Source organism: Periophthalmus magnuspinnatus, chromosome 16 (assembly GCF_009829125.3).
Source record: "Periophthalmus magnuspinnatus isolate fPerMag1 chromosome 16, fPerMag1.2.pri, whole genome shotgun sequence".
NCBI lineage: Eukaryota > Metazoa > Chordata > Actinopteri > Gobiiformes > Gobiidae > Periophthalmus > Periophthalmus magnuspinnatus.
Genome location: NC_047141.1, coordinates 16,643,223 through 16,669,864, shown reverse-complemented (window position 1 = coordinate 16,669,864; position 26,642 = coordinate 16,643,223). Strand labels below are relative to the sequence as shown.

At 38.7% G+C, this 26,642-nt stretch overlaps 1 protein-coding gene across 1 annotated transcript; it reads left to right on the top strand.

Moving 5' to 3' along the window:
• Nucleotides 1-325: 325 nt before the first annotated feature.
• gask1a (golgi associated kinase 1A) lies at nt 326-26,642 on the top strand. Its single transcript, XM_033981468.2, has 6 exons — nt 326-379; nt 11,244-12,152; nt 13,135-13,554; nt 20,589-20,711; nt 22,008-22,111; nt 26,389-26,642. The coding sequence occupies exons 2-6, from the start codon at nt 11,334-11,336 to the stop codon at nt 26,591-26,593; spliced, it is 1,671 nt and encodes a 556-aa protein (XP_033837359.1). The 5' UTR covers nt 326-379; nt 11,244-11,333; the 3' UTR covers nt 26,594-26,642.

Here is a 26,642-nt window from a genome sequence, read left to right as displayed (position 1 = left end):
TCTGTTAAATGTAATACATGTAATTGATAGTGTAAATATATTGTAACATCTAAAGATATATGTGCCTTTGTTTAACTCCATCCATGGGTTTCAGAATGATGAAAAATTTGGACTGTTGCCATCGCAATTAACAATTAAAAAAAGAAAATATCATATCTTTTGAATAGGCCTACTTAAAAACTCATGAGTATATAGTAAAGTAAAGTAAATGAGTACTCTAGTTCCACGCTTGGGTGTTTGGTACTTTTTAATTTACTGCATATACTGTGTGGTGGGAGTACTGGCATTTGCACTCTAAACACAGATGGTGCAACCAACACAGGGTGAGGAGTCCTGGCCTCGCAGACCCTGCTCTGCACATACACATCTGTGCTCACAGGTATATGCTTCTCCCATGCATGTTTTCCACTGTGAGCTCATAAAGGGCATTCACCTAATTCAATTTGTATATATTTAACCCTATTTTCCCCAAACACAGCAGTAAAGCTAGAGCATACCAATGATGGCTGTAGTTTATATCAACATTATGATTTATAACAACTGCTTTGTGAATAGAACAATTGAATTTCAAATGGACTGCACTATCTTTCAAGTTTGACCCAATACATACATTATATACTTTATATAATTATATATTATAAGTACAATTACATCAAGCTCTAATGCATTTATGCTATTTATTAAATGGATTCAAATATATTATACAGCCATTCTCAAGAGGAGTAGGTGTTGCAGTACTATGGTAATAGTTTTAGTTCTTGCACTAGTAAAAGTAGTAACATGTCATTTGACTTATAATTTTAAGTTAATGTAAACAAATAAAAGCGTTAAACATTGCTCAAATTCTGTTATTTTCTGAAAACATAACTAATAAATACATAAATCATATCTAACATTAAGGTGCAAAAACAAACTATTGTCAACATCAAGTTTTCATCACTTAAGACTTACAATGGAAAGCATAAAAGAAACATTTACAAAATTAGGAGTACTGTTGCTTCAAAAATATATCATGTACAAGAACGATGTCTACTTCTTTATATAACCTAAGCCTATATACATTTACACGTCTATTGTTATCCACACAGACATCTTCTCTTTGTATCTTAATCAAATGAGGATTTAACAATGCAGCTGCAAAGGTCACAGCCCGGCAATAATTATCATGTCACTTACACCATGTGGGCTCTTAATGAAACCTGCTCTGTTTGAATGTGAAGAGAGAGGCTCATTGGAGTGTGCTGCACAAAGCCAGATCTGCCTTCAGCCCAAGAGGTGCTCAGAGTTAAATGGTTCATATAGTGCTTACATGCTAATGCTTTTTCCAATGACAGTGATGGCATGATGTGATAGAGGATTCTTATACACTACAAGAGCAATCTTTAGAAGAGAGAAGTAAAGTCCCTGCACCCTTATGTAGTGTGGATAGGTGATAGACAAGGTTATGGCACTTCTATCTAAAATAATGCATTTGGAAAAACATAATAATGGGGAAAAAATTGAACTGAAATTATTGGTGGACTCAACGGAGAAAGCACAATCACAGAAATTTCCATGGAGATTAAGGTGGGAATTTTGATTGGCCTGATAAAGCATGACAACTCAAATCTGATAACTGGAAATCTGATTATTGGTGTGTGTTTTGGTGATGACTTGGCCTTGAGTCTGATTTGAGTCACTGTTTTGGTGACTTGAGACTTGACTTGATAAAATGGACTAAGACCTGGGACTCGACTTGGACCTGAGGGTCAGTGACTCAGGACTTGACTTGGATTTGATGCTTCTGCTCGAAAAACGAAGCAAACTGGAACATGTCCCTCTGGCTTCTCTATTTGTATCTAAGACATTTTTAAGAAGGACCATGCACTTAATGTAATCAGATTTAGATCTTCACATGCCACTGAAACAACTCCAGAAATCAGATAATAATCAGGTAATTAGTGTCCATGCAAACAAATGTAATTACTTTTTTCCCAACATTTCATATCTATTCTATGGATAATGTCCTCCAAATAATGCAGTTTGTAGTATAATAGCATGCTTCCTCTCTGTATGAGCACATTGCAACAGTTAGCTTGCTCCCTGATCTTGTTATCTTCACATTAAGTGCATTGTTGTAGCTCTCTCACAGATGGTTCTAGTGCTCTCTCGCCCCCCTCGCCCGCAGACAGTTGTTGAAGTGACGACCTCCATCTGCTGTTTCTCACTATACCTGTGTGTAACCATCGGGGCTTTAACGTCTATTGTCAACACGAAAATGTGCTGTTTGTGCCTATCTCTTTAAGGAGACTGATAAAAGCGCTCTCAGATAAGGAGCAACGAGACAGAACTGAATTGTCTTTTTGTTTATAGTGTCTCGTGAGCCTCGTAAGAGTAGAAACACACTGCAAAAAACTGTGTGTATATAAGTGTGTATATGGCATCAAGTCATGGTCAAATGAATGAAGATAAGTTATTGACTAATTAATTGGGGCAAGGGCATACTGTAGTGTAACCAATAAGAGCAGTGCATTATAAAACATGTTAAAAATTTATTTTGATAAGATCAGATTAAATACAAATAGTTCACTGATCTAAAAGCTAATAAAAATATATAAAAGCAGTGATTAAAAACAATGTGGGCTTAATGGAACATTTTTATGTTTTTACTTCCATGGGGTATGAACTGCCAACACATAACATATTTTTATTGCTTTGAAAATGCTGTATTCACAGAAAACAAGTTTGACTTTTGTTTTTGATGCTCTTAGTCTCCTCTCCCTTTGCTCTCTGCGCTAAGTCACTTCCCCTTCAGAGCGCAATCACAACACAATCAGCCTGCATCCCACTTATAAAACTACTGCACATTGCAGCAGGTTTGTTAAGTTGTTGTGTACAGTTTTGTATCGTGCTTTTGTATATTTATGGAGAATTGTCATGTGGGAGCATAAGATAGTGGGCTGCACAGACTCTTACAGCTAACCGTAAGCAGGGTTCGAATACTGCCCAGAAGAGATTGCTAAATTCCTGTAACATGCATGGATGACATCAAAAACCTCTTCAGGCATGTTCTTGATGAGGGTAGAAAGCTCAACAAATTGATTTTGTATAATACCCCTTTTTCAACAAGGTTTACTAGTCTGGAAGGTAGGTCTTGAATGCAGTATATACATTTATCTGCCACCTATACCTTTTTGCCCCATGAACCTGGACACAGAGCAGACAAACACCAGCACCACAGCAACCAATGCCGATTTACACTAATATGTAAGAGATGCCCCAGCCTGCACTTTATTTCAGGGGTTGTGACCTTTTCCTTTTAGTTAGAATACAGCATTCACACATCTATAGGTGACTGTCTGACTTGAGGAGAGATTTAAGAGCTCTGCCTGACTCTTCGGGTCCCTCTTCACACTAGACAGCTTTATTGACATCTGTTCATCACCTCTCCAACCATCCCTCACTGCCTCACTGTAAGAGGCCAGAGGAACTTTCAAAACTTTCTCTTCAACTATGTATGTATGTATGTATGTATGTATGTATGTATGTATGTATGTAGATAGGTAGATAGGTAGATAGGTAGATAGGTAGATAGATAGATAGATAGATAGATAGATAGATAGATAGATAGATAGATAGATAGATAGATAGATAGATAGATAGATAGATAGATAGATAGATAGATAGATAGATAGATAGATAGATATAGATACATACATACATACATGTATATAAATTAACTTATTGGGCCATTCTGTTCTCACCTGTCACCAATTACTTCCAGAAAGAAAAAAAACAAAAACTTGCCATAGCAAACCTTGTCTCGATCTATTAAGTAAAGAAATAGCCTACTAATTGGCAAACTTTATTCAATATAAAATGGCAGCCAAGACACATTCACAGTCCAATGAAAGTTTATCATTATTCAGATAAATCCACTGATGTTTTTTGGACACCATCCCAATAACTAATTTAACAGTATGCCAGTGTTCCTCCTGCACCTGTAGCATGTCTAGACTTAAGCTGCATTCCTGCTAGAAACCTTGATCTGGGAGAAAAGTATTAAAAAGAACAGACAGACAGAGAGACAGGGGGGAAAAAAACACTAAAAACGTGACAATATGGGGAGCTGTCAAGACAAGGAGACACCTGGAGCATAGTTAGGTTATTAGGCGAAGGGTAAGGAGGTAGGAAAGGAGAGAGGAGAGAAGGGATCTGGGCTCAAAAGGAGGAACGCTGCAGACACAAATAAGCTGTCAGAAGCACAGGGAGAGGCCATGGAGATAACTAGAAGGAAATATCTTTAGCCTGCCAGTAATAATGTCATTTTTCTTTGGGAGAGAGAGGAGCTAAATGCTAAAAAAATAACCTCTAAAATCCAAAATGACTCATATCAAAACAACAAAAATGAACAGTGACGTATGGGCAGCTCAGGCATATTTTTCTGTACACAAAATGGTTGAAATGGTTTAGGGGTTGAATTGCTATGTGCGGATATAGATCTACCTTATCTTATAACCTCCATACCTCTCAGACCTCCTCCATATTGCCACACCCGCTCGCTCTCTCCGCTCCTCTTCCTCTCTCCATCTCTCTGTTCCCTCAGCCCGGCTTGTCACCGTGGGGAGCAGGGCCTTCAGCCGCTTTGCTCCCCAGCTCTGGAACTCTCTCCCCCCTGACCTCCGCAATACTGACACACTCTCACACTTCAAATCCAACCTCAAAACCCACTTGGTCAGACTGGCATATTCTTTATAATCCACACCTGCCCTGTCCTTTTTCAATGTTTTTATCTGAATGCTTTTAACTGTATGTTCATAAATGTTGATTTTAACTGTCTGTATATGTATATATTGTATGTAAGGTGACCTTGAGTGCCCAGAAAGGCGCCCTATAAATAAAATGTATTATTATTATTATAACCTGCAGTGTTTTTGCAAATATTGGTTGTTCTTTATGGCCTTATTTTAAAGTGCAAACACATTTATTTAAGCAGTCAGGGTTATAGGAAGTGGGGTTTCAATTAGACTGTTACTAAGCATGATCAATTCTTAATAAACTATTTGCTCATTATGAGTTCAGTTTTTGTTCATGAGGCAGGAAGGCTATAAAAGTATAGTTATATGTCGTTGCCTTATTCTTTACCTGCATGTTTCATGACTAAGATGCACTGCAGTTCACACATTCAGTAAAGGTATGTGATCCCATTTATGAAACACAGAATACATCTACAGCTTTGACAGTTACACAAACAAGTTGTCTAACCTTAATTTTCTAATTTTCTACATCATTAGTTTCTAGTATTGCTATGGGGCTTTAGGGGTTAACGCAGGTGACACTTTTCCTGCATTTGTGTCATGAGATTTGCTGAATGTCTCTGCACACTCTTCAACCCTATTACCACTTTTAAAGTCCTATCTGACAAAGCCTATGAGTTTAATGAAGACATATAGTGCTTGTGTCTACTATTTTGCTATAATCTGTGACACTCGTGGATGTTATAATTTGCTAATTTTAATTTTATTTCCACGTTCAGAATATTTGGTGCCCAGTGGGAGCTGACGTTGCCGTAAACATCATCACAACAAAGAGTCGGCTTTTCTCATGGATAGTTGCAGATAACGTGAGCAGCAGATTTTTTTTTCAGTTGTACCAAAATGACTGCGCAACGCTGCCAAATTCTGCGTGCACCATCAATTAAGAAAATTGGAGAACATAGAGTAGTGAGCATATGCCATATGCCGGACTATTGATCGGCAATATGGCGTCTTAAAAAAAGATTAAAGATTACTGCACAAATCACTTCAAATATAACTTTGAAAGGGTAAGAAACAACTATAAAATGGTCAAAATGTCTAAAACTTTGTATAATAGGGCTACTTTAAAGGAACTCTCTGTAAGATTTTGATTTTAAATTTCATACGCTTTACACATCTGTGTCCTCAGATATGAATGAACATGTTCAAATCAAATATAGCGTTCACTTATAACAATCGTAAGAGTGATTTATTCCTTATCACAAAACATTTAACACAATGTCCCATTTATTTATGTACATAGAATTTGGCGTTTTGATCCTCAAGGCTATTATCCTGTCAGAGAGCAGAATGAGTCTCTCATCTGAGTTGCCAGTTTCAATGCTGAAACCTAAAATGCCTCTCTCTGAATCGTCACCACTTAAACTCCAGCTCCTGCAGCCAATCATTAGAGCTAGTGCAGTGTCAGCAGCTCAGTGAGTGAATTCTGTTGTGAGCTTTATCAATAGACTTGCACCAAGTTTGAATTTACTAAATCAAAATTATAGGCAATGACTGGCAATCTTTCAGCTACATATATAGCCACCAAACAAAAATAAAGAAATGTAATGCAGACTCAGTAACTATAACTGATCATCTCCCATTTCCTCCTTAAAATAAATGATTGAAAGTCATTAAAAAGTTGCAACTCAGGCAACTTTTTACTATCAGAATTCCTCAATTTAACCACTAACGTTCCCCCACTCTTTTTTATGTCCACAGCTGGTCATAAAAGTACTAGAAACCCTACGAAGGCCCAACCAAGCACATTTTATGAAACAGACAGGACAGTGCCTTTTCAGTCCTATTTGCCTTCTTTGTTGAACTTTGACCCTTTGCAGTTTGTGGATGTTATTGTACGGAGGTGTTGAAAGCAAAGATACCAACGACGCACAGACATGTCAACACGTTCGCACTAGCACAGATGCTCATTAGCAACGGGAAGCTAAAATGAACGCGGGATGCACATTGAAGAAGTGAATAGGTGGTTTAAGTGCTGACAATTTAATATGGAGTTTGCTTTGGAGATTGTCAGCGATGAACTCATGTCTGGGCCAACATTCAGATCGTTTGTGTGGTGGATTCAATTCGGTAATTACGTAATGACTTTTTATGACCTTAAAAACTTTTAATCTTTGTTGGCTTCGTCTTGACCTCAGAATAATGAGCCTGTATTTTTTGGAAAGGACCATTTTTGGCACAAGTTTAGACATAAACGCTGTAGATGAGATTAGCGTGAGAGGAAGTCTATCCAAAGTCCTATGTATTAATATTACTCTTTATCACTTATTGCCTGCAGGTTTTTCCTCTTCTTATTGGAAAAGAACAGAAGATTTGAATACATTTTATCTGATTTTGTGATTTAATGCTGCTGCTGTCCCTCATTCAGGAGCAATGCACAATTTATTAAAGAGACTGTACAGTTCCCACATTGTTTTCATGTGGAAGATAAATAGTTGTTGTGCCTCAAATGTATATATTATCTCTTTTGGTCAAAATAAGACGGCTCAGCACTGACAGCATCTAATAAGGCAATAATTTTAGCTGTCACAGAAGTAGAAGTAATGCTAGTTTGCTGTTGGTGGGCAAAACTCCATAATGTTAGTGTGAAGGTCAAGGTGAAGGTCAAATTTACTTATATGACATACTTAAAAAAACAAAAACCTACGGAGCCCAAAGTGTTTTACAGTACGGGACAACAACAGAAAAACTGTAATCATTATATAAGATACAAAACAGCAATACTAAATGTTAAAGAATAAAGCAGAATTATAATAAAACGATAAAAAACAGCTCAACTTTTATTAAAGGCCAGTGCAGAAAGGTGAGATTTAAGTGTGGATTTCAAACAAATTATAGTTTGGGCCGATCTAATGCTGAAAGGCAGACTATTCCAAAGTCGTAGGGCAGCAGCAGTGAAAGCCCTGTCTTCTCTGGTTTTCAGGTGAGTACGAAGTGCATCCAAGAGGAGCAGGTGTGCAGAGCGAAGTGTCCTGGGAGGGATATGAACAGACAACAGCCCGGATAGGCAAAGGGTCAATTTACTTCTGAAATCTGAGTCCAGCTATTGTTTTCTGGAACCACCATAATAGGAAACTCTTGGTGGTGGAAATGAAGAGGCTGAGTTGGCTGATGGTTCTACTGCTGTAATGGAAATTGGGAAAATAATGAATTAATTGAGAGTTGTGACATTGAAGGGCAAAGGTAGAAGGATAAAATGTAGCAGTGACAGACAGATATGGTTTGAATGAGGTTATATAGTCATTCAAATTATGATAAATATTGACAAAACCATAAAACTGGTTGTTTCTATGCACACAAATCTGCCCTATAGACTACACATGGCCCAGTATTTGACCCCCCACTGTTCGGGCTATGCATACATGAGTGTAATCTGTCATACTACCTCTGGCCTCAACACTGCTGTAGACTGGGCTCATACCAGCGCCGTGTGGACCAATAATGGCACCCTTTCACAGGAGGAGAGCGCTGGAAACGAAGCTAACGGATCGGAGATGGGAGCAACATCCCTGGGGTCCCCAAACATTCCTTCAGCCAGCCTTCATTCAAAAAGCAAAGAAGAAAGTTATATAGGTCAAAGCGGCACTGAAAATGCCATCTTTTCACCTCAGCTTCTACCTATATGTGAGGACAGGAAAGTAGGGCACAGAGAAGGCTTTAGGAGCTTTCTCGCACTGGGCAGTGGTCCAGTTTTGAGGATAAAAAGCTTGGAAACTTAAGGGTTGTTTGCATAACACAAGCAAGGAATCATTGTGGTGCAATTTGGCAAACAAGAAACCATTACATGATTATATTTTGAGAGCAGTTATCTTAATGCTACAACAATTCTTCCATTTAAAACCCTTTTTCAAACAGACTTTTATTGTAGATTTTTTTTTCTTTATCTACACAAAATATGTATCTGTGTTTATAAAGTAGTGTCTCCAGTGGACATATTGGATGAAGAAGTGGCAAAAACAAACATGAAACCGCTGGTAGCAAAATTGTACCTGTGCTACTGCCTTCACGTCTGTGACACATCTAATTTTACTTTACTACAGTAATGTTCATAGAAAGGGTACCCAGGTTAAAAGTATGGGTCAACTGATACACTGAGTAATCTATTTGTCCTCTTTTAGATAGACGTTACAACATATCTAAAACTAATCTATCATAAAAAACTAATAAATATGGCTTTTGATGTCAGTTCCATGAACATAAAGAAGACCATCTATCAGTGTCATTTAACACATAGTCTAATTTATTCCTGCAAAGTCTGATCTACATGTTTTTTTCAACAGAGGACTTGCTGTTGATCTGTTGATTAAAAAGCCCCTAGCTTATCATTGATGATTTGAAATATCTGGATCTCAGTTAATTGCACCATCTCATGCACCACCTCATGCACCACCCTAATGCCGTAGACATAGACCATATATATAAATGGACATAGCTAAAGTGCAAGCCGCCGCGTTTCAAATACAAACTTTGAAACGTTGTCACTCCTCTCTCTGTAACTGCCGTGAGCCTCATCATTTTGGTCTTAAAATGTTCATATTAACACGCTTTACATGATCCTGGTAGTTTTATTCCTCTATTTTGTCCATAAATCAAGATATGAACATTAATAACAAACAAATCAGGCACCATCTTTCCCTGAGGTCACTCACACTAATATTAGCAACAGGTTTGATTGACAGTGGTACTAAGCACCCACTTTCTGCTAAACCACCAGTGCAAGTAACAGGCTCGCTCCAGATTGGCTCTATGGTTGCTATGATACTCGTGATCGGAATTCCAAATATGCAAATTGGCTCCAAATTCACCCCTATAATTGTTAGCCTCGATGAACTTCATTTGACTGGAGCCTAAAACTATGGGTGACGTCACACTCACTTAATCTGATTCTTTATACAGTCTATGGTTGTAGAAAAACTTGAGGTATCCTGAGACCTGTAAGAAAAGGCATGAAACTGGAGTTCTAATGCACGAGAACCCTCAAAATACCGTGGTACTGTCTGAAGCCTGATCATGCTTCCATTGTAGGGAGTATTATACCTCTGACAACGGAAACCAAGATAAGCAGTGCCTACTAACTAATATACTAATATTGGAACATATCTTCAGTGTCTTTTTCGATGTATAATTCCACTCTCAATTAAGAAGTGAAGGTCGCTACTGCCACTGCACCTCACCTATGCCTTATATCACTGAACCCTCCACTTTTCCTCGGACACATTTATCTGTCACACTTACTGCATTTTGCTATGAACCTTTCCTTTCAAACCATATGCACTCCCACAGAATAGCCCCTTTGAAACCCCAGTGTTATTATGAGGATGTCATCTATACTGTGGTAAAGAAAATGAATAGTGTGGCAGGTACTGTAAATAAAAACACCAGCAGTTTGAATTTCTGTTGCAAAATCACTTTATCGTGCCTTCATTGAGCGGGGTATACAGCCAGACCGGGGCAGTAGTGACAGTGTGGTGTAAAATATATCTTTTCCGCTGTGTATTGCGATGCAGAAGGCAGCTCTGAATTATGGGATGTCACTGAAGTATTGGTCTCAGCTGGATAAGTCCAATTCTTCTGTAACCTACTGGAAAAAGCAACGGACACAGTCTATATTCTCTTGTACTCATACAGATATTTGCAGTGTTTTATTATATTTACATTTAGAGTGATGTAAAAGGTATAGAAAAAAAAACTTGTGTGGAAGAGTAGGTTGAAGCTTTGTCTTAAAGTTTGTCCTAAAGTAAGTAACGAAAGAGAAGAATAGAAATGTTCTGAATTCTTTTATTTTAGTTGTAGTATTTCTTGTTATTTGTTGGTTGAAACTTGTGTATTGCCTTCTATCAAAATGATAATGTGCTTTTATGCAAGAAAGGTATGCGGTGTAACTTTTCCGAGAGTCCGCCATCAGGCAAGTTACAAGTCAGACCTGTGGAGTGGTGAACGCGGTCACAGTTAGAATGTATATTTTGTCTTGTAGCAATAAATACTCCTGTAATTGATTAAATGCAAGATAGATGAGTTAAATGTCATGCTGTGGAACAATTTGGGTGAAGCAGTAACATTTCCATGGAGACAAGCAAATGGCAGATAAATAAATGTTACATAGTGCATCTTTAAATACAAGAGCTTTTCGTAACAGTTTTTTTTGTTTTTTTGTTTTTGCGTCATTTTATATTGCAATGAAAATAGTCTTCAGTGAACCTCAGAAACTTTATGACGAATGAAGAACACATGGTATTTGTCAGTTTGTTTTGAATAAAATGAAAAACAGGTTTGTTGCTTAACCCACTTCCACATAGTCACCAATCACTTCTCGTTCTAGTCTTTGACTTTGCTGTCACTGGTAAAGCTTTTGGTTAAACGGGTGGTATGTTCGTTTTAGCATACTTTTACTGTATATAATTATGGTTTGGTGGCTTATTTTGTTTGGGTTTGTGTCTGTTTTTGCAGGCCTGGCGGGTGTGGTCCAAATTGTTCAGTGGTTACAAATGGGTCCTCCTCCTCTCGCCGCTATTCCTGCTATTTCTCACCATTTTCATCATGGCCTTAACGCTACCTCCACCTGCTCCCCATCCTGACGTGGACCGCTGGCCTTCCCGCGCCTTAAGCTCCGCCCACGAGTTCAAGTCTCGACCTAGGACTTCGGAGCCACTTCCTGGTCCTGTTTTACACCAACCAATCAGCTTCAAAGTTCTTCCAAACAACAAAGCCTGGGAAAGTGATCACGGGAAGATGAAAAACTCTAAAAATGTTGCAGATGGCAAAAACATATTTAGAAGCCACGTGTCCAAAAATAAGGAGAAGAATGAAAAGGAGACAGGAGGCAGTGCCAGGCAGACAACCAGTCATGCCAATCCACAAATACCACAGTTTACAGGCAACAGCAAAAGACCGAAACCTAGAATTAAGCCAGGCAACCACAGTAGAGAGTCGTATATACAAGTGGAAGGGGGAAAATCTGGAGCAGGTCATGTCCTTTCTATGAGAGATGGTGATATAAAAACAATACTCGAAAAGGCTGATAGTGCAATGCAAGCAAAACATAAGGACTATGGAATGTCAGATTTCAAAAGGCACAATACAATGCCTGCAGATGCTGTGTCAGTAGTGCATCCAAAGACTATGGAGAAACTAGGTAAAGATAGTATTAAATGTCCAAATTTTAAACCAGAGAGCATTCCAGGTGGTGATGATAGAAGTATCAGGGTGAGCAGAGACAGGAGGGAGGTACCCTGGTTCAGTGAAGATGACATCCAGAAGCTGAAGCTGCTCGCTGGAGGAGAGCCAGTGACCAAGGCCAGGGTCCCAGCGCACGGACAGGTTCTGCAGGTGGCTCTGGAGATGCCTGGACAAAAACAGGTACTACTGAAAACATGAAAATATTTTGGAATTAGACATACACAAACTTTATTGATCCACAAGAGAAATCATTTGGACACAGTAGCTCACACAATATAATACAATAATAATTTGTCATTGTAAAGTGTTGGCGTTGAAGGTGCACTATATACTGTTTTTAGAAGAGGATCTGCCACCTGTCTGTCTCCATGGGAATGTGATTTCTTAGCCTGGAATGTTCCACAGTCTTGCATTAAACCATTTCACTTTTTTTTTCCATTGCAAAAAAATACATCTGCATTCTTACATAAGCAGGGCAGCCTCTTTACGGATTTGACCTGTAACTTGACTTGGCAGCGCCGCATCACCTTGGTTTTAATGTTTAATGTCTTGCTGTGAAATATTCCAGGCAAAGCAAAATATATAATCTCACTGGAGAGAAAAAGAAGGCAGACCCTCCACCAGACGAGCTACATGGTGGACCTTTAAGATAATAGTACTAAGATGAAGCCAATTATTTGATATAAAGGAATAAAGATAATATGCCCCAAAAGCAGTTTCAAATTGGAATATGTGTTGCTTTTGATATTAAACTGAAGAAATATGCTGAAAGTGAAAATATAAACCTAATGCACAAAGAATATGAAGCTCTCTTGACACAGATTGGTCACATATAGTGTCTTCAAATTGACTTAGTCGCCTGGCAGACATTATTTTAGCTGATGTGCATGCATTTGTATAAAAAAGTGTTTAATTTTGTTATGATTTGGATGAAAGGAAAAAAACAAAAACACTATTTGTCTCATTACATAGCTTAATGTACTGTGAGTGTTTATTGTGTTTAGGTTGTTAAAATGTGACACTTTACATAATTTTCTGTCTATAATGAGTTTTAACAACACATTTGTTCATTTAATTACAGTTACCAAACTTGCATATGCATCGTATAGTGTACATATAGATTGTTTTAAAAATGTATCTGTGCCTCAATCTACCCCTGCAGGCACTGGGGAATGGAGTGCCTGAGGACTCCCCCGCCATGACCCATACCAATCACTGCCACAGGGGGCAGTGTTCTTTGGTCAAACGCACAGACGACTGGTTTGAAGTCTTTGCCTTCCACTTGGACCGGGTTTTGGGACTAAACCGAAGCCTCCCTGCTGTACTGAGGTCATTCCACAGTGAGATTCTGCCCTACAGATACATCAGAGGGGGGCCCAGACCAGTGGTGTGGTGGGACCCTGACATACAACACTTGGAGGACAGTAACAACGACCAAAACTCTGTCCCACTGAGCTATGATCAATATCAGAAGATGTTGAAGGCTCGATGTGGGATAAAGACTGGTCTGAATGAAGAGCCCTGTGTTGAGGTGAATCACTCAGAGTGGAGCAGGCTGGCACTGTTCGACTTCCTACTGCAGGTAAGAAGAGACCCATTCATATTCGTCACAGCCTGTATAAAAGTTTAACTGTAGGATTGTGAATATTTTTTAGTAAAATCTGTGAATGTATTTTTAGCTTCTTGGGGTATACTGTGGTATGAAAGCACAGGTACAATGGTGTATCTTTTGAGTCTTTTATATGGGATTTTTGGTACCACTTTATAACTACAGCTTCATTAGCCTTTATAAAGCATGAACAAACACTTCATTATTTCATTCATTGGGGTTAGGTGTCAGACTCAGCTTTATGCTTAGGCTAATTAAAGTGTTATTATTAATGTGTTACAAGATTTTTCATAATTTCTATAGCCCGATTATTTGTCATTTAGCTTATTGCCCCCACTTAGAGTACAATTAACCCCCGAGCCAAAAGTACACAGTTAGAGATAGTTCAGAGATAGTCTTATCTTATCTTATCTTATAAAGATTCAAGTGTATTGAGTTTGGTAAAAATTTGTGCTACATTTTGTTCAAAAGAAACAGTTAAATTGGTAGGGTTTTTTTTCCTAACTATTTTTATTTGTATATTTTTGTTTGCTCAAATTACAAAATAAACCCCTCAGACTTTTCAACAGGTCTCAAATAATAATTAAAAAAAATACTTTTACTTTTCAGTCCAGTCAAAAAGTACAGAGTAGAAAGTACAGATATCTTCTTTCAAATGTAGTGTACTAAAAGTAAAAGTATCCACTTTAAAATCCACTTTCTTTGCACAGTACAGATACCTACAATTTGTACAGAAGTACAGTACTTTACAACTTTTACTTTGTTACGTTCCATCACTGGTACCTGCAAAGCTAATTTTAAAAAGCATAAAAAATGTATAATATGTAGCAACATTCTGCATGAAATTGTTGCATTTTATCAAAACCCAATAATACATAATTATAAAATAACAGTTTCAAAATCCAAATCTCTGGGGTGCCGAGTTACTGTCATGGGTTTAAAAACAGTTTCTATTTATAATGAATAGTAGAACGTGATGATAAAGCCTATGTTATCTCAAGACCAAACAACAAAACTATGTACTATAATACCAGAGAGACTTTAATTAAATGTGCCATGTGCTCCTGTAATCAGTGAGCACACTACTAATTACAGAGATGGAAATAGATGTTTTCAGCCCTTACTCAAGTGAAATATAACACTACCCAACAGGTGCTATCAGTCATTATTACATCTACATGGCACAGGCAAATGTTAACCTGTATGCACTTTGGTAAAATGAAAACTCTGTATGTCTCTGTATGTAAGTTTACTAATATGCACTTGAGTATAACAGGTGCAGACCAGACAAATGCATCAGGTTTGTAGTGTGACCATCAAAACACGTGGAGCCAGTAGTTATATAATCCTCCGCTTTGATTTTGTTCAGTCAATGGAAAAAAGTCAGATCGACCCGCCAGTGATTCATGATTGCTCTCACTCGCATAGACCACAAAAGTCAATGGAGTTATGAAGATAGGCTTTAGAAATCACTGATTATAGACTTAACTTTTATTAGTTAAATAAAAGCTGTGCGGTGCCATTGAAAGATAAAATTGATGCATTTGACCTGTCCATAGCTTTGGCTTTATCAGTCAGGAGCACTGAGCAACCCTTATTACAATCCAAGCCAGGATCTTGCTTTGCCTGGAATAGTCCACAGTATGGCATTAAACTTATCTCCACACAAGCAAGTGATGACGTCCGGCCTAGTTACATGTCAGATCTGTGGAAAGGCAAGCCCACTCACAAGAACATTTGTATTTTTAAGCAATGAAACATCTTTGAGTAAAAAGAGATACGTTTAATGCCATAGCAGCTCAATGGAGGCAAGGAGGTTACAGACCCCCACCACAAATGTTACACAGTGCATCTTTAAGTAACATGATATTTGTTTATTATCAATGCAGGTATACTGAAGCTCATGAGTTACAATCTATTTTATTTACCCTTTAATACTCAGGTAGGTAAACTTGAGACTGGTTATAGATTCTTCATATGTGCTTAATGATATGCAGCTGACGTTATGTTTATGTTTTTGAGATTTCAGTTTTATATGAGTTCTGTGTGCATTCCACTTCAATTCCCTGTGGTCTCTGTAAAATATTTTCATTTTCCTTTCCTCTTTAAACCGCCATCACCTCTGAGTGCACTGTAGTCAAACATCATACATGGGTCAATACCAGCGCCTGCCTCCTTAATTACTTTATCGACAAGATGATGGCCCTGGCCTCTATGCTATAAGTGCACTATCTGACAAATCTGTAGCACAAAACTCAAAAATAGCTATTTTTTCCAAAGAGGCTACAGATTTTAATTTATGTAGACATCGCTATTAACTGTATCATAATTGATTTACAATAAAGGCTATGTAACGATTATACAAACATTGTGACCTATGTCACTGATTATCACTGATAATTATTGTAATGCTATTTTAAAAAAACAAAAAAACATTGGACATGATGTTCAGGTTGTTTAAGTTATGTGCTGTTTTGGTTCTCAAGATGATCATCCAATCAGAAAGCAGAATGAACCTCACATGAGTCTCTCATTTTGGGGTTTCAAAAATGAAATCCAGTTGGTTTAAACTTAAAAGGACTCTGACTGATCTGAATCCTTACTAAACCCCAGCACCTGCAGCCAATCATTAATCAGTCCTGATGCACTTGTAATAAGCACCAGTGCATGGAGCATATTAAGTCATGTGGTTGGCAGTTGTAATATTGTAATTAGATCCATATGATGTGTGTTTCATTTTTTTCTACACCAAATACTGTGTGTTCATTGATTTTTTACACAGCACATTCAGTTCCAAAGGGGCACTGTAACTTTCCAGAGGATGGTCCACCACCCTCTGGTCACCATGGAGATACTATTACTTTCACTAGAATGTTCCAGAGTTTGTCAATAAACATACCAATCTCCATGGAGACAAGCAGGTGATGCCACCAGGTCAAGTTGAAGGTCATATCTCTGGAGAGGCAACCCACAATGCATGTATTCATTCAATTCATTTTTTAGCATCTCCACAGAGACAAACAAGGTCCAGATCCCCTAACCAGAAAGTTACACATTGCATTTTATGACATTTTAGATTAATCACAGCACGTTTTCATTCAAGGCATTAAAGTTTGGCCACGGTACCAGAGGGTTCAATGATAACTTTTCACAAGTGTAGACTCATATTGGCCGGGTCAGGAAGCAGTAACTGCCTGTGAAATGTGGAGAGAAAAGCTAATTAAAAGATGCATTAAAAAGCCATTTACTGAGACGACACAAGCCAAAAATCACTGACTGAATGGGCAGCTGTGTTACGGTGGGTGACCATGTTGTAGCGCACTGACACACACACACACACACATGCATACACACGCTCACACACACCCCCACACCCCCACACACACAAGTCTGGCTTGTGCACAGGGACACGGTGACCTGACATCACAACGGAGGGCATAAGAAAAGTGCAGTGTTCATGTATGAATTACGGTGCTAATTTTTAACCATATGAGTGGCAGATCTTTCAGGTTGTGTGCCTGGTGTAAAATAACAGTGTAAAATGTATAAAGTAAAATGAAGTCATGTGAAAAAGACTAATTAAAGAAAAAAACAAATGACTTAACATCCTAGTTTCTGCTCGAGATAGCCGTTCATTGCATGCAATTTTTCTTCCTTACAAGTTGCCTTACCATTGTCATGCAAGCTAGAGTTTAGGCACCACACCCAGTCATGACATCAATATCTCTAATAGTTAAGTTAGATTCTTTTTTTTTTTTTTTTTTTACAAAACAATAAGCATTATAAAAAGAAGGTGAAGAGTGGGGAGAGACATTCAGAAAACTGTCAGAGTTGGCAGGCACAGAGCCAAAACATTTTTATTTTTATTTATTTTTTTAAGAATTTGTTGTCCAGCCGGCATATGTGAAAAGTGGGAGAGATATTTAGCAAATTTCCAGCCCAGGTGAATGTTAAAAGTTTATTCAACACAATCGAGCTTTGCATATTTGAACATGAACTATAGAATGAATTTACTCCATGTTACCTTATCTTATCTTCTGTAACTTTGCTTCTGTCGCTATCATATTCTTTGTTTATTGACGCAGTATTGACTTTTACGTGGCGTCCTGCATGGGTGATCTGAAACCTCTTTACCTTACCTTATAGTTTCCCCTATCCTCTGTTTTTATCACACTGTATATTTCTACCTCCTATCTCACAGCCGTGTCACCAATTTTACAACCTGCACTGTAGTAATCCAGGCCTGCTTTGTTCTTTGCACCGTGAAATAGCCAGTGTGTACCCATAATGCCTTGCTCTGAGTTTTGAGTGTGTGTAGGGCTGATATGAATAACCCATGAGTGCAGAAGTCAATGCCTGTAAGCGGGCCAAGCGCTAATAGCCTGATATTGATCCAGGGGAGAGGCGATGAGTGGGGCTTTAGACACTTGTTCTACCTGCTCCCCTCACACCTCCGCAGGCTCAGAGCGTGAAGGACACGCAGGATGTCCTGCAGGGGGATAGGGGGGTAGGGTGACAATAGGAGGCCGCGTGTACAGTTCGTAGTGTACAGTGTGGTATAGAGATGGCATGAGGCGGCTGGAGAATACTGTTGTAACAATGCTGAAATTTGAAAGTTGATTTTGCAAGAAAAAAACCCTCAATAGGATTTTTTTTTTTTACCGCTAGTAAAACTGCTCTTTCAAAATGGTAAAATTTATCATTGTCAACAATAAATAAAAGTGGTTAGTGTAATAGAACCATGTGGTCTTATAGTTTGATATATTTTTGGATCAAGACCATTCTAAAACTGAGAAAAGATTATGTCTGGTCTATTTATGCACACAAAATGAAAAAAAAAAAAAGCTTTTTTACTCACTGCATTGGCCTGAAATGTCTTTGTATCTAATTTAAATGCAGAATGTTATATAAAGTAGTCATTAATACTTTTCTGAGTGGATTTAGTACAAATGTAATGCAGTACTACTGTCTTTATTGCTTTTCACTATCTGGCTTAGTACCAGGCAGAGTCTGGCAATAACAAAAATGTAACAAATATAGCCATTTTTGAAGCTGGGATCAAACAACTTTAAACATAATGTAATACCTTGATCGTGTCATCAATGGACCTAGTTATTAGAAAATAACTGAAATGTCTATTTCTTTTAAATGCACTACAATCACCTGTTTTTCTCCATAGAGATGTTATTGTTCCCCGCCAAGTGTTCCACAGTATAGCATTTAACTCGTCTATCTCCATAGAGACAAGTAGATAACTACACCAGACCAAGTTACAGGTCAGATCTCTGGAGAGATGCCCCGGCCAGAATGGATGTATTTTATAGAAAGAAAAAAAAATGTTTGTATTTTCAGGGCTACACATAACAAGCCACCAAAATAAGACTGTTCACCATGTGTTCTTTCGTGTTGTCCTTTAAAGCCAGTCCTGACACATTATCACCGTGCAGCTCTTTATATCCCTAATGCGTGTTGTATGTTCCCTCTGAAAATGCCTCTCATATGAATAATGCAGCCACAGCAGCACAGTGGGTTAGTCTTTGTTCCACCACCACTTTGCTCTTACTGAACAACATAAGGACTATATAAGAGAACTGTTAGGTATCTGACTTTAATAAACCAATCTTTGTTAAATTCTGGGTAATTCTGGCTTTCTCAAACCTGTGATATTATGACCTCTAAACTAGTATTCATACATTTGCACATAGGTATTTCACGTGTTACTACTTGTTAGTAAAGCATGCAAATAAATGAAGTAAAGTCATTCAAACCCGATTTCTGGATGTTCAAAATAGTGCAATGATCAGCTGGAGAGTTAATTGCTGCTCAAGTTAAGTTTGAAACAATAGCTGCTAAGACCTCAAATTGAGTGTGAGGTAATGCGTTGTTATGTTGTGGATCCCCTGTATCCGTGGATTGCATTGTCTCTTATTGAGTTGAATATGAGCCGAGTGGTCAATACAGTTTCATTTTATCTCCCTCCCACAAACTGCTCCTCACACCTTCACCGGCTCTAACCACAGCGGCCCCACACAGCTCTCAGTGTTGGGTGTAAAGTCAATATTGGCACTGTGGAGTACTACAGGGTCCAGGAACAGAGCCTGGGTCAGCCCGAGAATGGCAGAGTGTCGTAGGGTTAGGGTCACGAGTGTGAACTGGCATCAGGGTGAGAACACACACAGAGGTGAGCTGGGAGGGCTGAAGTGATGCAAGTCACACTGAAATGTCAAGAAGAACATAGCAACCACTTCAAAATAATGTACATATGGTATAGCTGAAATGTTACTTTGTGTTCTTGTCATGTCAAAAACGTTTGTATCTCCTTTTTCAGCTTAAATTTTTCACATTCTGAAATCTACACTATGGCCAAGGAATTTTCCAGGCTTTGTGCATTATGAGATTCCCAGCTCCAATTTGCTCAAATGTCTTCCTAGTCTTTACCTCTTCATCCCAATTGCTTGCTACTTAATGTGCTGGTCAGGTATGGGGTTTTCCAGCTGCTTGTCTCCATAGAGATGTATTACTTTGCCTGCAATGTTCCACAGTGACATCAAGATAGCTATTATTTATTTAATTATGGGGGGTTTATTCCTCAAATGTACCTTGAATATATGGATTCTTCATGTGAGCGTGGTCCTCACTCCACAGATCTGACTTGCAACTTAGTTTGATGGCATCACCAGCTTGTCTCCATGGCATGGGGATAGACAAGTCCTACAGCTGGACATTTTCAACAAAGCGATAACATCTTCAGGTAGAAAAGCAGGTGGTAGACCATTCACTGCAAGATTTATTTAGGTTTACTTAGTGCACATTTAATAAAGACTCCAGTTTCCAGTTCCAGTTTCGGTTGCAGTTGCCCATAAATGCCCAGGAATCAATACTGAAGATGTGCATAATGGTCTAGGAGTCATCCAAAAAGCATCCAAAGACACCAAGCCCTCTCCACTACATCCACAGTGACAAATACGATCAGACTTGCTATACTTAATCATATTGTGTATTTTTAGGTGAATGACCGCTTGGACCGATACTGCTGTGGTTTTAAGCCTGACCCCTCAGACCTGTGTGTGGAGAACAGGCTTAACTCGAGATGTGGCAACACCAGAGATCTGCAGCTGGTTCACATCCTGGTATGGACAGCACTATGACAAAGGCTATAGTATTTCCACAACACCAAACTATCCTGAAATAGCTTACTTATGTGAGACTGTACACAATTATAACCAGACAGAAAGATCAAACGCCATTGTGTGCTATGGTCCCATGCCTGGATACATTTACAGGATTAAAGTATTTTCATATTTTAGCTTATCATTTGTTACTATGGTTTTGCACCAGACAGGGCATTAAAAAAAAACAAAAAACGTGTTGGTTCCCCTATATGGCTACATATAGGGAACCAAAACATAGAAATGATAATGATATTTATATTTATTTTTATGTGTCTGTGTGGATCTCAAATGTGTTTTGTCACCTTGCCAGAAAATTGAAATAGCAAAATATAATAGAGTACAACATTATTTATGACTTAAACTAATATAAACTAATACATCCTTATACTGGAGCCCTACCATAGCAGTAGCTGGAGATGTTATGCTAGATCACTCTGCCTCTGCTGTGTGTATCTGGAGGCCACTGCTCTGACTGATTGGATTCTTCATGATGCTGCGGATGATTATCTTACATAGGTTTTGTGTGGTGGGTCGGCACCCGCTGTAAAAATAGATGTGGTGAAGTTGTTTGTGTAAAAATAACCCAAACAGCAGGTTTACAGGCTCCAGGCTCATATCTGATAATGAGATTGTTTGGTGCAGTGTGGTGTGTGGGATAGAATTCTGTCATAACGATATGATGGTTATGTCTGCAGTATTCCATCATGCACTCAACAAAGAAGATCAGAGTTACATATGAAGGATTGCTTTGAAAGAATAAACTAACAACTATCACATCTAATCACACTCCAACTGTGCAACAGACAGGAAAACAATCATCATATTGTTCAGAATATAGATTGTGGGTTTGTTGTTTAGTCTAGTTTGAAAAGCATTTATACTGTTAGCGGGTTCGCCTCCCCATAGATCTGGCCTTTAAACTTTATCTTTAGGGATCCTCCATAGAGTTAAACAGGACCTAGAAAACTACAGATTTTTAATTTATGAGAGATGAAGAAATATTTTTGGTTTTAAACTTATTTAGGCTTTAAACTTGTCGGTATTTCTATCTAAATGTCTTTTATAAACTTTTGTGTTACTTTTTCTGCATATAAAAAGAAAATTATTCATTAGACTAGTGATGTTTTAATCAAAAGAGGTTTCAAAGCTTCCACTTAACAGTCTGTACTCTTTAGATTAGTCATAAAAAAATACATATATTCTGAAGTGTGGTGAATCAGTTGCAAACTTTTTCCTGCTTCTGTGTGTCTGCAGGTGAGGAGAGCCAACCCATCCAGACTGGTTTTCATAGACAACGCTGGTCGCCCTCTGCAGCCTGCGGACAACCTCAACTTTCGACTGCTCCATGGCATTGACCAGTGAGTGTTTACCTGATACCATTTTTGGATTTGGATATATCTACTTCCTTACATCCTTTTACCCTAAAGTTTTCTACCAAGCTCTTTGTAACTAAATGCCTTGAGCTCCGTTGTCCCGCCCACTTTGAAGCCCACTGTGGCTCCAGAAGTAAATGGACCATTAATTTTCCCCATAGAAAAATATCAGAGTTTAAAAGTTCAACAGAGTTTCACCAGCTATGCGGTAACTATTGTCCATAACACAGTCCAAAACACATTTAACAAATCATACCATGTTATAATGAAGAGGTTTTAAATGTCATCCATGCATGTTTGAATAATCTTGTGATCTCTCCAGCACATATGGGTCTTGTGGTTATTAGTTACCACATTGTTGATTAGCCCCCTGCAAGCTTTCAAACTTTTAATTGTTTTTTTTTTGTAAAGTCTAAGGGAAAATTTATGTGAAATGGACTTTCATAACCTAGTGGTGGGCGGTCACTGTTGAGCTCCATTGAGATCAGAACTCATTTGAGCTCACAGCAGGAGGAGATGTTCCATGATAGACATATTTCCCTGGTGAGCAAACCCAACCAAATGTCCACACCAAGCTTATTACTGTTGCCTTTCTGATTAGATTAGTGCTCATTCAATTAGGCCAGTATTGAGTATCCCGCATGTATCCAGGCCTAATAGAAACTCCCTTTTGTCTGTCACTTAGCATTTGTCAACCACTTTATAATATGCTCTTGACTGTCTGAGAGTAGCTGTGCTGTTATTTTAGGTAATACCGAGAGGAAGAGGAAATGATTTTCAGTCATTTCAAAGAGGAACGACTCCTTTTAAACTAGAAATGGTGTTTTCAGTTAATCGTGTCTGTATATGCACTTGTTAATGAAAAGTAGGACTATGAATAGCATCCATGTATAGGGTTACATTCAGTCTGACTGTACTGTTTCTTTTGATAGTGCTATAGCTACTGTATTGAATTTGGCCAAGACAGATGTTCCAGCTAAGTGTTTTCTGTTGTGTACAATTTGGACAGGAGTAGCTTTTGTTTCTATATATAAAAAGGAAAAAAATGCTGTGATATGATATATATACCGTAAATTTCGGACTACAGAGCGCACCTTGATATAAGCCGCACCAGCTAAATTTGAAGAGAAAATCAATTTTGTACATATATAAGCCGCACCTGAATAAAAGCCGCAGGTTTTCATATTGTAACATGAGATATTTACACAGAAAGACGGTGCACCGACACGCTTTTTTTTAAACTGTGCCTGAAAATTGGCACCAACACGACATCAACACGGGATGAACACATCTGCAGGTTTAGAAAATAAAGCTGCACCAACACGGAAAATCTGCTTTTATTTCCTCTGAAAACTTTTGTCGTCTTTTTACATTGACCAAGTTGGATTCATTGATGTCGAGCTCACGTGCAGTGGCTCTATTTCAGGGGTCGGCAACTCGCGGCTCCGGAGCCGCATGCGCCTCTTTCCGCCTCATACTGCGGCTCTGCGTGGCTTGGGAACTGACAGACACAGCTCAGTCCTGCGTAAAGAGCCCTGATTTTCAGACGTTGTGCGCACAGGGGTCAGGAGCAACTTTGGCCCGTCCCTAATGACACACTAATAAGCTCGTCCGTAGATGTATCATGAAAATCCTGCTGGAAATCGCCACAGAAATCTATTTGATGTAGTAGCAAGTATATTATCTGCTCTTGTCTCCGCGGTGACGTATCACGTATAACACATCAGACACGACGCACAAAAGTAGAGCCACAAGCGAGTGAAAATGAGCCAAAACAAAAGTCTTTGGAGATCTTTTTAACAAAGGGGAAAAGGACAACTGAGGAGCCAGAAGAAGAGACTACGACCTCCAAGAAAAAGAAAGATAAATTTAACAGACAATGCCTACTTAAAATCTGGGTTTGTCGCTACAGGTGACTCACGCACAGAGTCCACTCTACGTAACATACGGGAAAAGCAAATAAGGCAATGAAACCTTCAAAACTGCTTTGGCACATGGAGAATAAGCACCTGGGATTAAACGATACGCTACGAGTTTTTTTGTTGTTGTTTTTTTAAAGAAACTGCGGAGTAGAGTAGACATAATCACATAATCAGCGCGATGCATGATGCAGCGGTTTGGTGAGTTGTATTTTTTTAATGCACTTAAGTTGTTTTTGCCATATTTATCTGCCACGTGTAGAAGGCTTGTCCGTGAAAGTAAAACCTACATTATTCCGTTACATTATTGTTATTATACAGTGTTATCTTCATTTTAGATGTCAAAAAGTATTTGCGGCTCCCAGTGTTTTATTTTATGTGGAAAGTGGGTCCAAATGGCTCTTTGCGTGTTAAAGGCCGACCCCTGCTCTGTTTCCTTTCTGTTTCTTTATCTTAAAAACTGCATCATATCCATTTCATGATGCGCAAAATGATCGTTCAAAATCAAAACTAGTGAATTCTTCAGAGCAGAATCTTTCCCCACGTCTGTCTCACTTTTACGTTTACAGCTAGAGAGCGCCCCCCAGGGTCCGTTATCCAGTAAAATTCCATATATAAGCCGCACTGCTGTAAAAGCCGCAGGGTTCAAAGCGTGGAAAAAAAGTAGCGGCTTATAATCCGAAATTTACGGTATGTTTTTTAATATAGCCAATGAAGCCAACTGCAGCGCATTGTGCGCTCTGCTGAGAAGGTGATTGGCTGCAGCCTTCCATCTCTACAGGACCTGTACATCTCCAGGACTCGGGGGCAAGCAGGCCGTATAGCAGCTGACACCTCTCACCCTGGACATGGACTATTTGAGCCACTTCCCTCTGGCAGGAGGCTACGGTCCATTGGGACCAGAACCTCTCGCCATAAGAACAGTTTCTTCCCCTCTGCTGTTTGTCTCATGAACACTTTATAATATCTGCACTATACTGGACACTTTATAACACCGGTCACTTTAATAAGCCACTTTGCACTGTTGTTCTGATGCTGCTATTGTACATATTTTCTCCCTTTAAGTATTTCATTTGATTTTTTTAAGCATATCTTTTTAACTTTGTGCATGCCCTTATTTGTATTTATTCAGTGTGTTTATGTTGCACTTTTTCACCGTATCAAGTTCCTAGTTTGTGAACTGTGTTCACAGACTATGGCAATAAAAGTCTTCTGATTCTGATTCTGAAGTGAATTCTAAACTAAATATATTTACTTGCCACTATACCCAATTGCCAGTTTGAGTGAGTTGATTTATTGCAGCAGTGTGGTAAATATACTAATATGTAACTGTGCTAGTGGGAGGTCCTTGTTTCCATGGAGATAATATTACTTTAGCAATTCTCTGTGTTTTATAGGCCGGCTATACATTGAAGACTTTTACTGTGAGGGGTCATCTCTTCACGGATTTGACCTGTGTCATGGCCCGTAGACATAAACATGCTTTTATTGCCAATGCTATGGAAGGCACTAGGTAAAGCAATAAAGTTTCATAGTACCTATACTATCTGCTTCCACACACGTTTAAAGGATAACCTAAATATTGTCATAGAATTGTAGACTGGATTTTGTTAGATCTTTATCCATAACAGATTGCTAGGCGTCCCGGTGATTCAGTGTTCAGAGAATATAGGTGGTCCTGTTGTCTCTGTGGGATACATTGAAATCAGCCACTGCACATCTGGAAATGGCACTTTTAATGACTCCCTTGTTGATAAAAACAGGGTGAGGCAGAAATATCAGTCCATGTATTATCAACATAAAAGTACATATTTTAAGAGACTTTAAGACTTTAAGAACAGATTGGAAACACAGTTGGTTTGGCACATTTTGTTGGGAAAAAATGCCATGGGAAGATTTTTTGTGAAGGAAAACTTAAACTAAGCTAAGAAATCTGGTGTAAGAATGTAGGATATGTTATGTAATAAATACGTGTGTAGATTTTAACTTCACTGTGAAACTTTTCTTGTGAAGGGTCTGCCAACTGTTATTGTTATGCCTTGAATGTTCCACAGTTTGGCATTAAACCTACATCTGTCAGGGATTTATTAAATTATAGCAAAGAAAAAACACTGAAAAGATTATTAAAAGCATTATTACTGTGAGTGTCTCTCCACAGACCTCACCTGTAACTTGGCCTAGTGGCATCATCTGCTATTCTCAATGGACATAGATAAGTTAAATGCCATCCATAGCAAAAGATTGTGGCAAGGAGGGTATGTGTCGTTACTCAATATTGTTTGCGAAAAAATGTGTGCGTACAATTCATACTAATTTAGCCTATGGCCTTCTGCTCTTTCTCAGATTTCCAGAGCGGGCTGTATCTGTGCTGCAGTCAGGCTGTCTAGAGTCTCTTCTTTTGCGCTCCCTTTACACCGACAAAGAATTCTGGGATAGCCGCAGAGGAGCCAGAGGTCTGAGGGCTCTGATCCAGGCTGTGGAGCGGAGAGGGCAGATACTACTACAACACATCAGGGACAAGCACCTGCCCCTGTGGACGGACCTGTGAGCTGAGAGACGGCAATCAATGTGTGGAGGATACGATATGATACAATAAC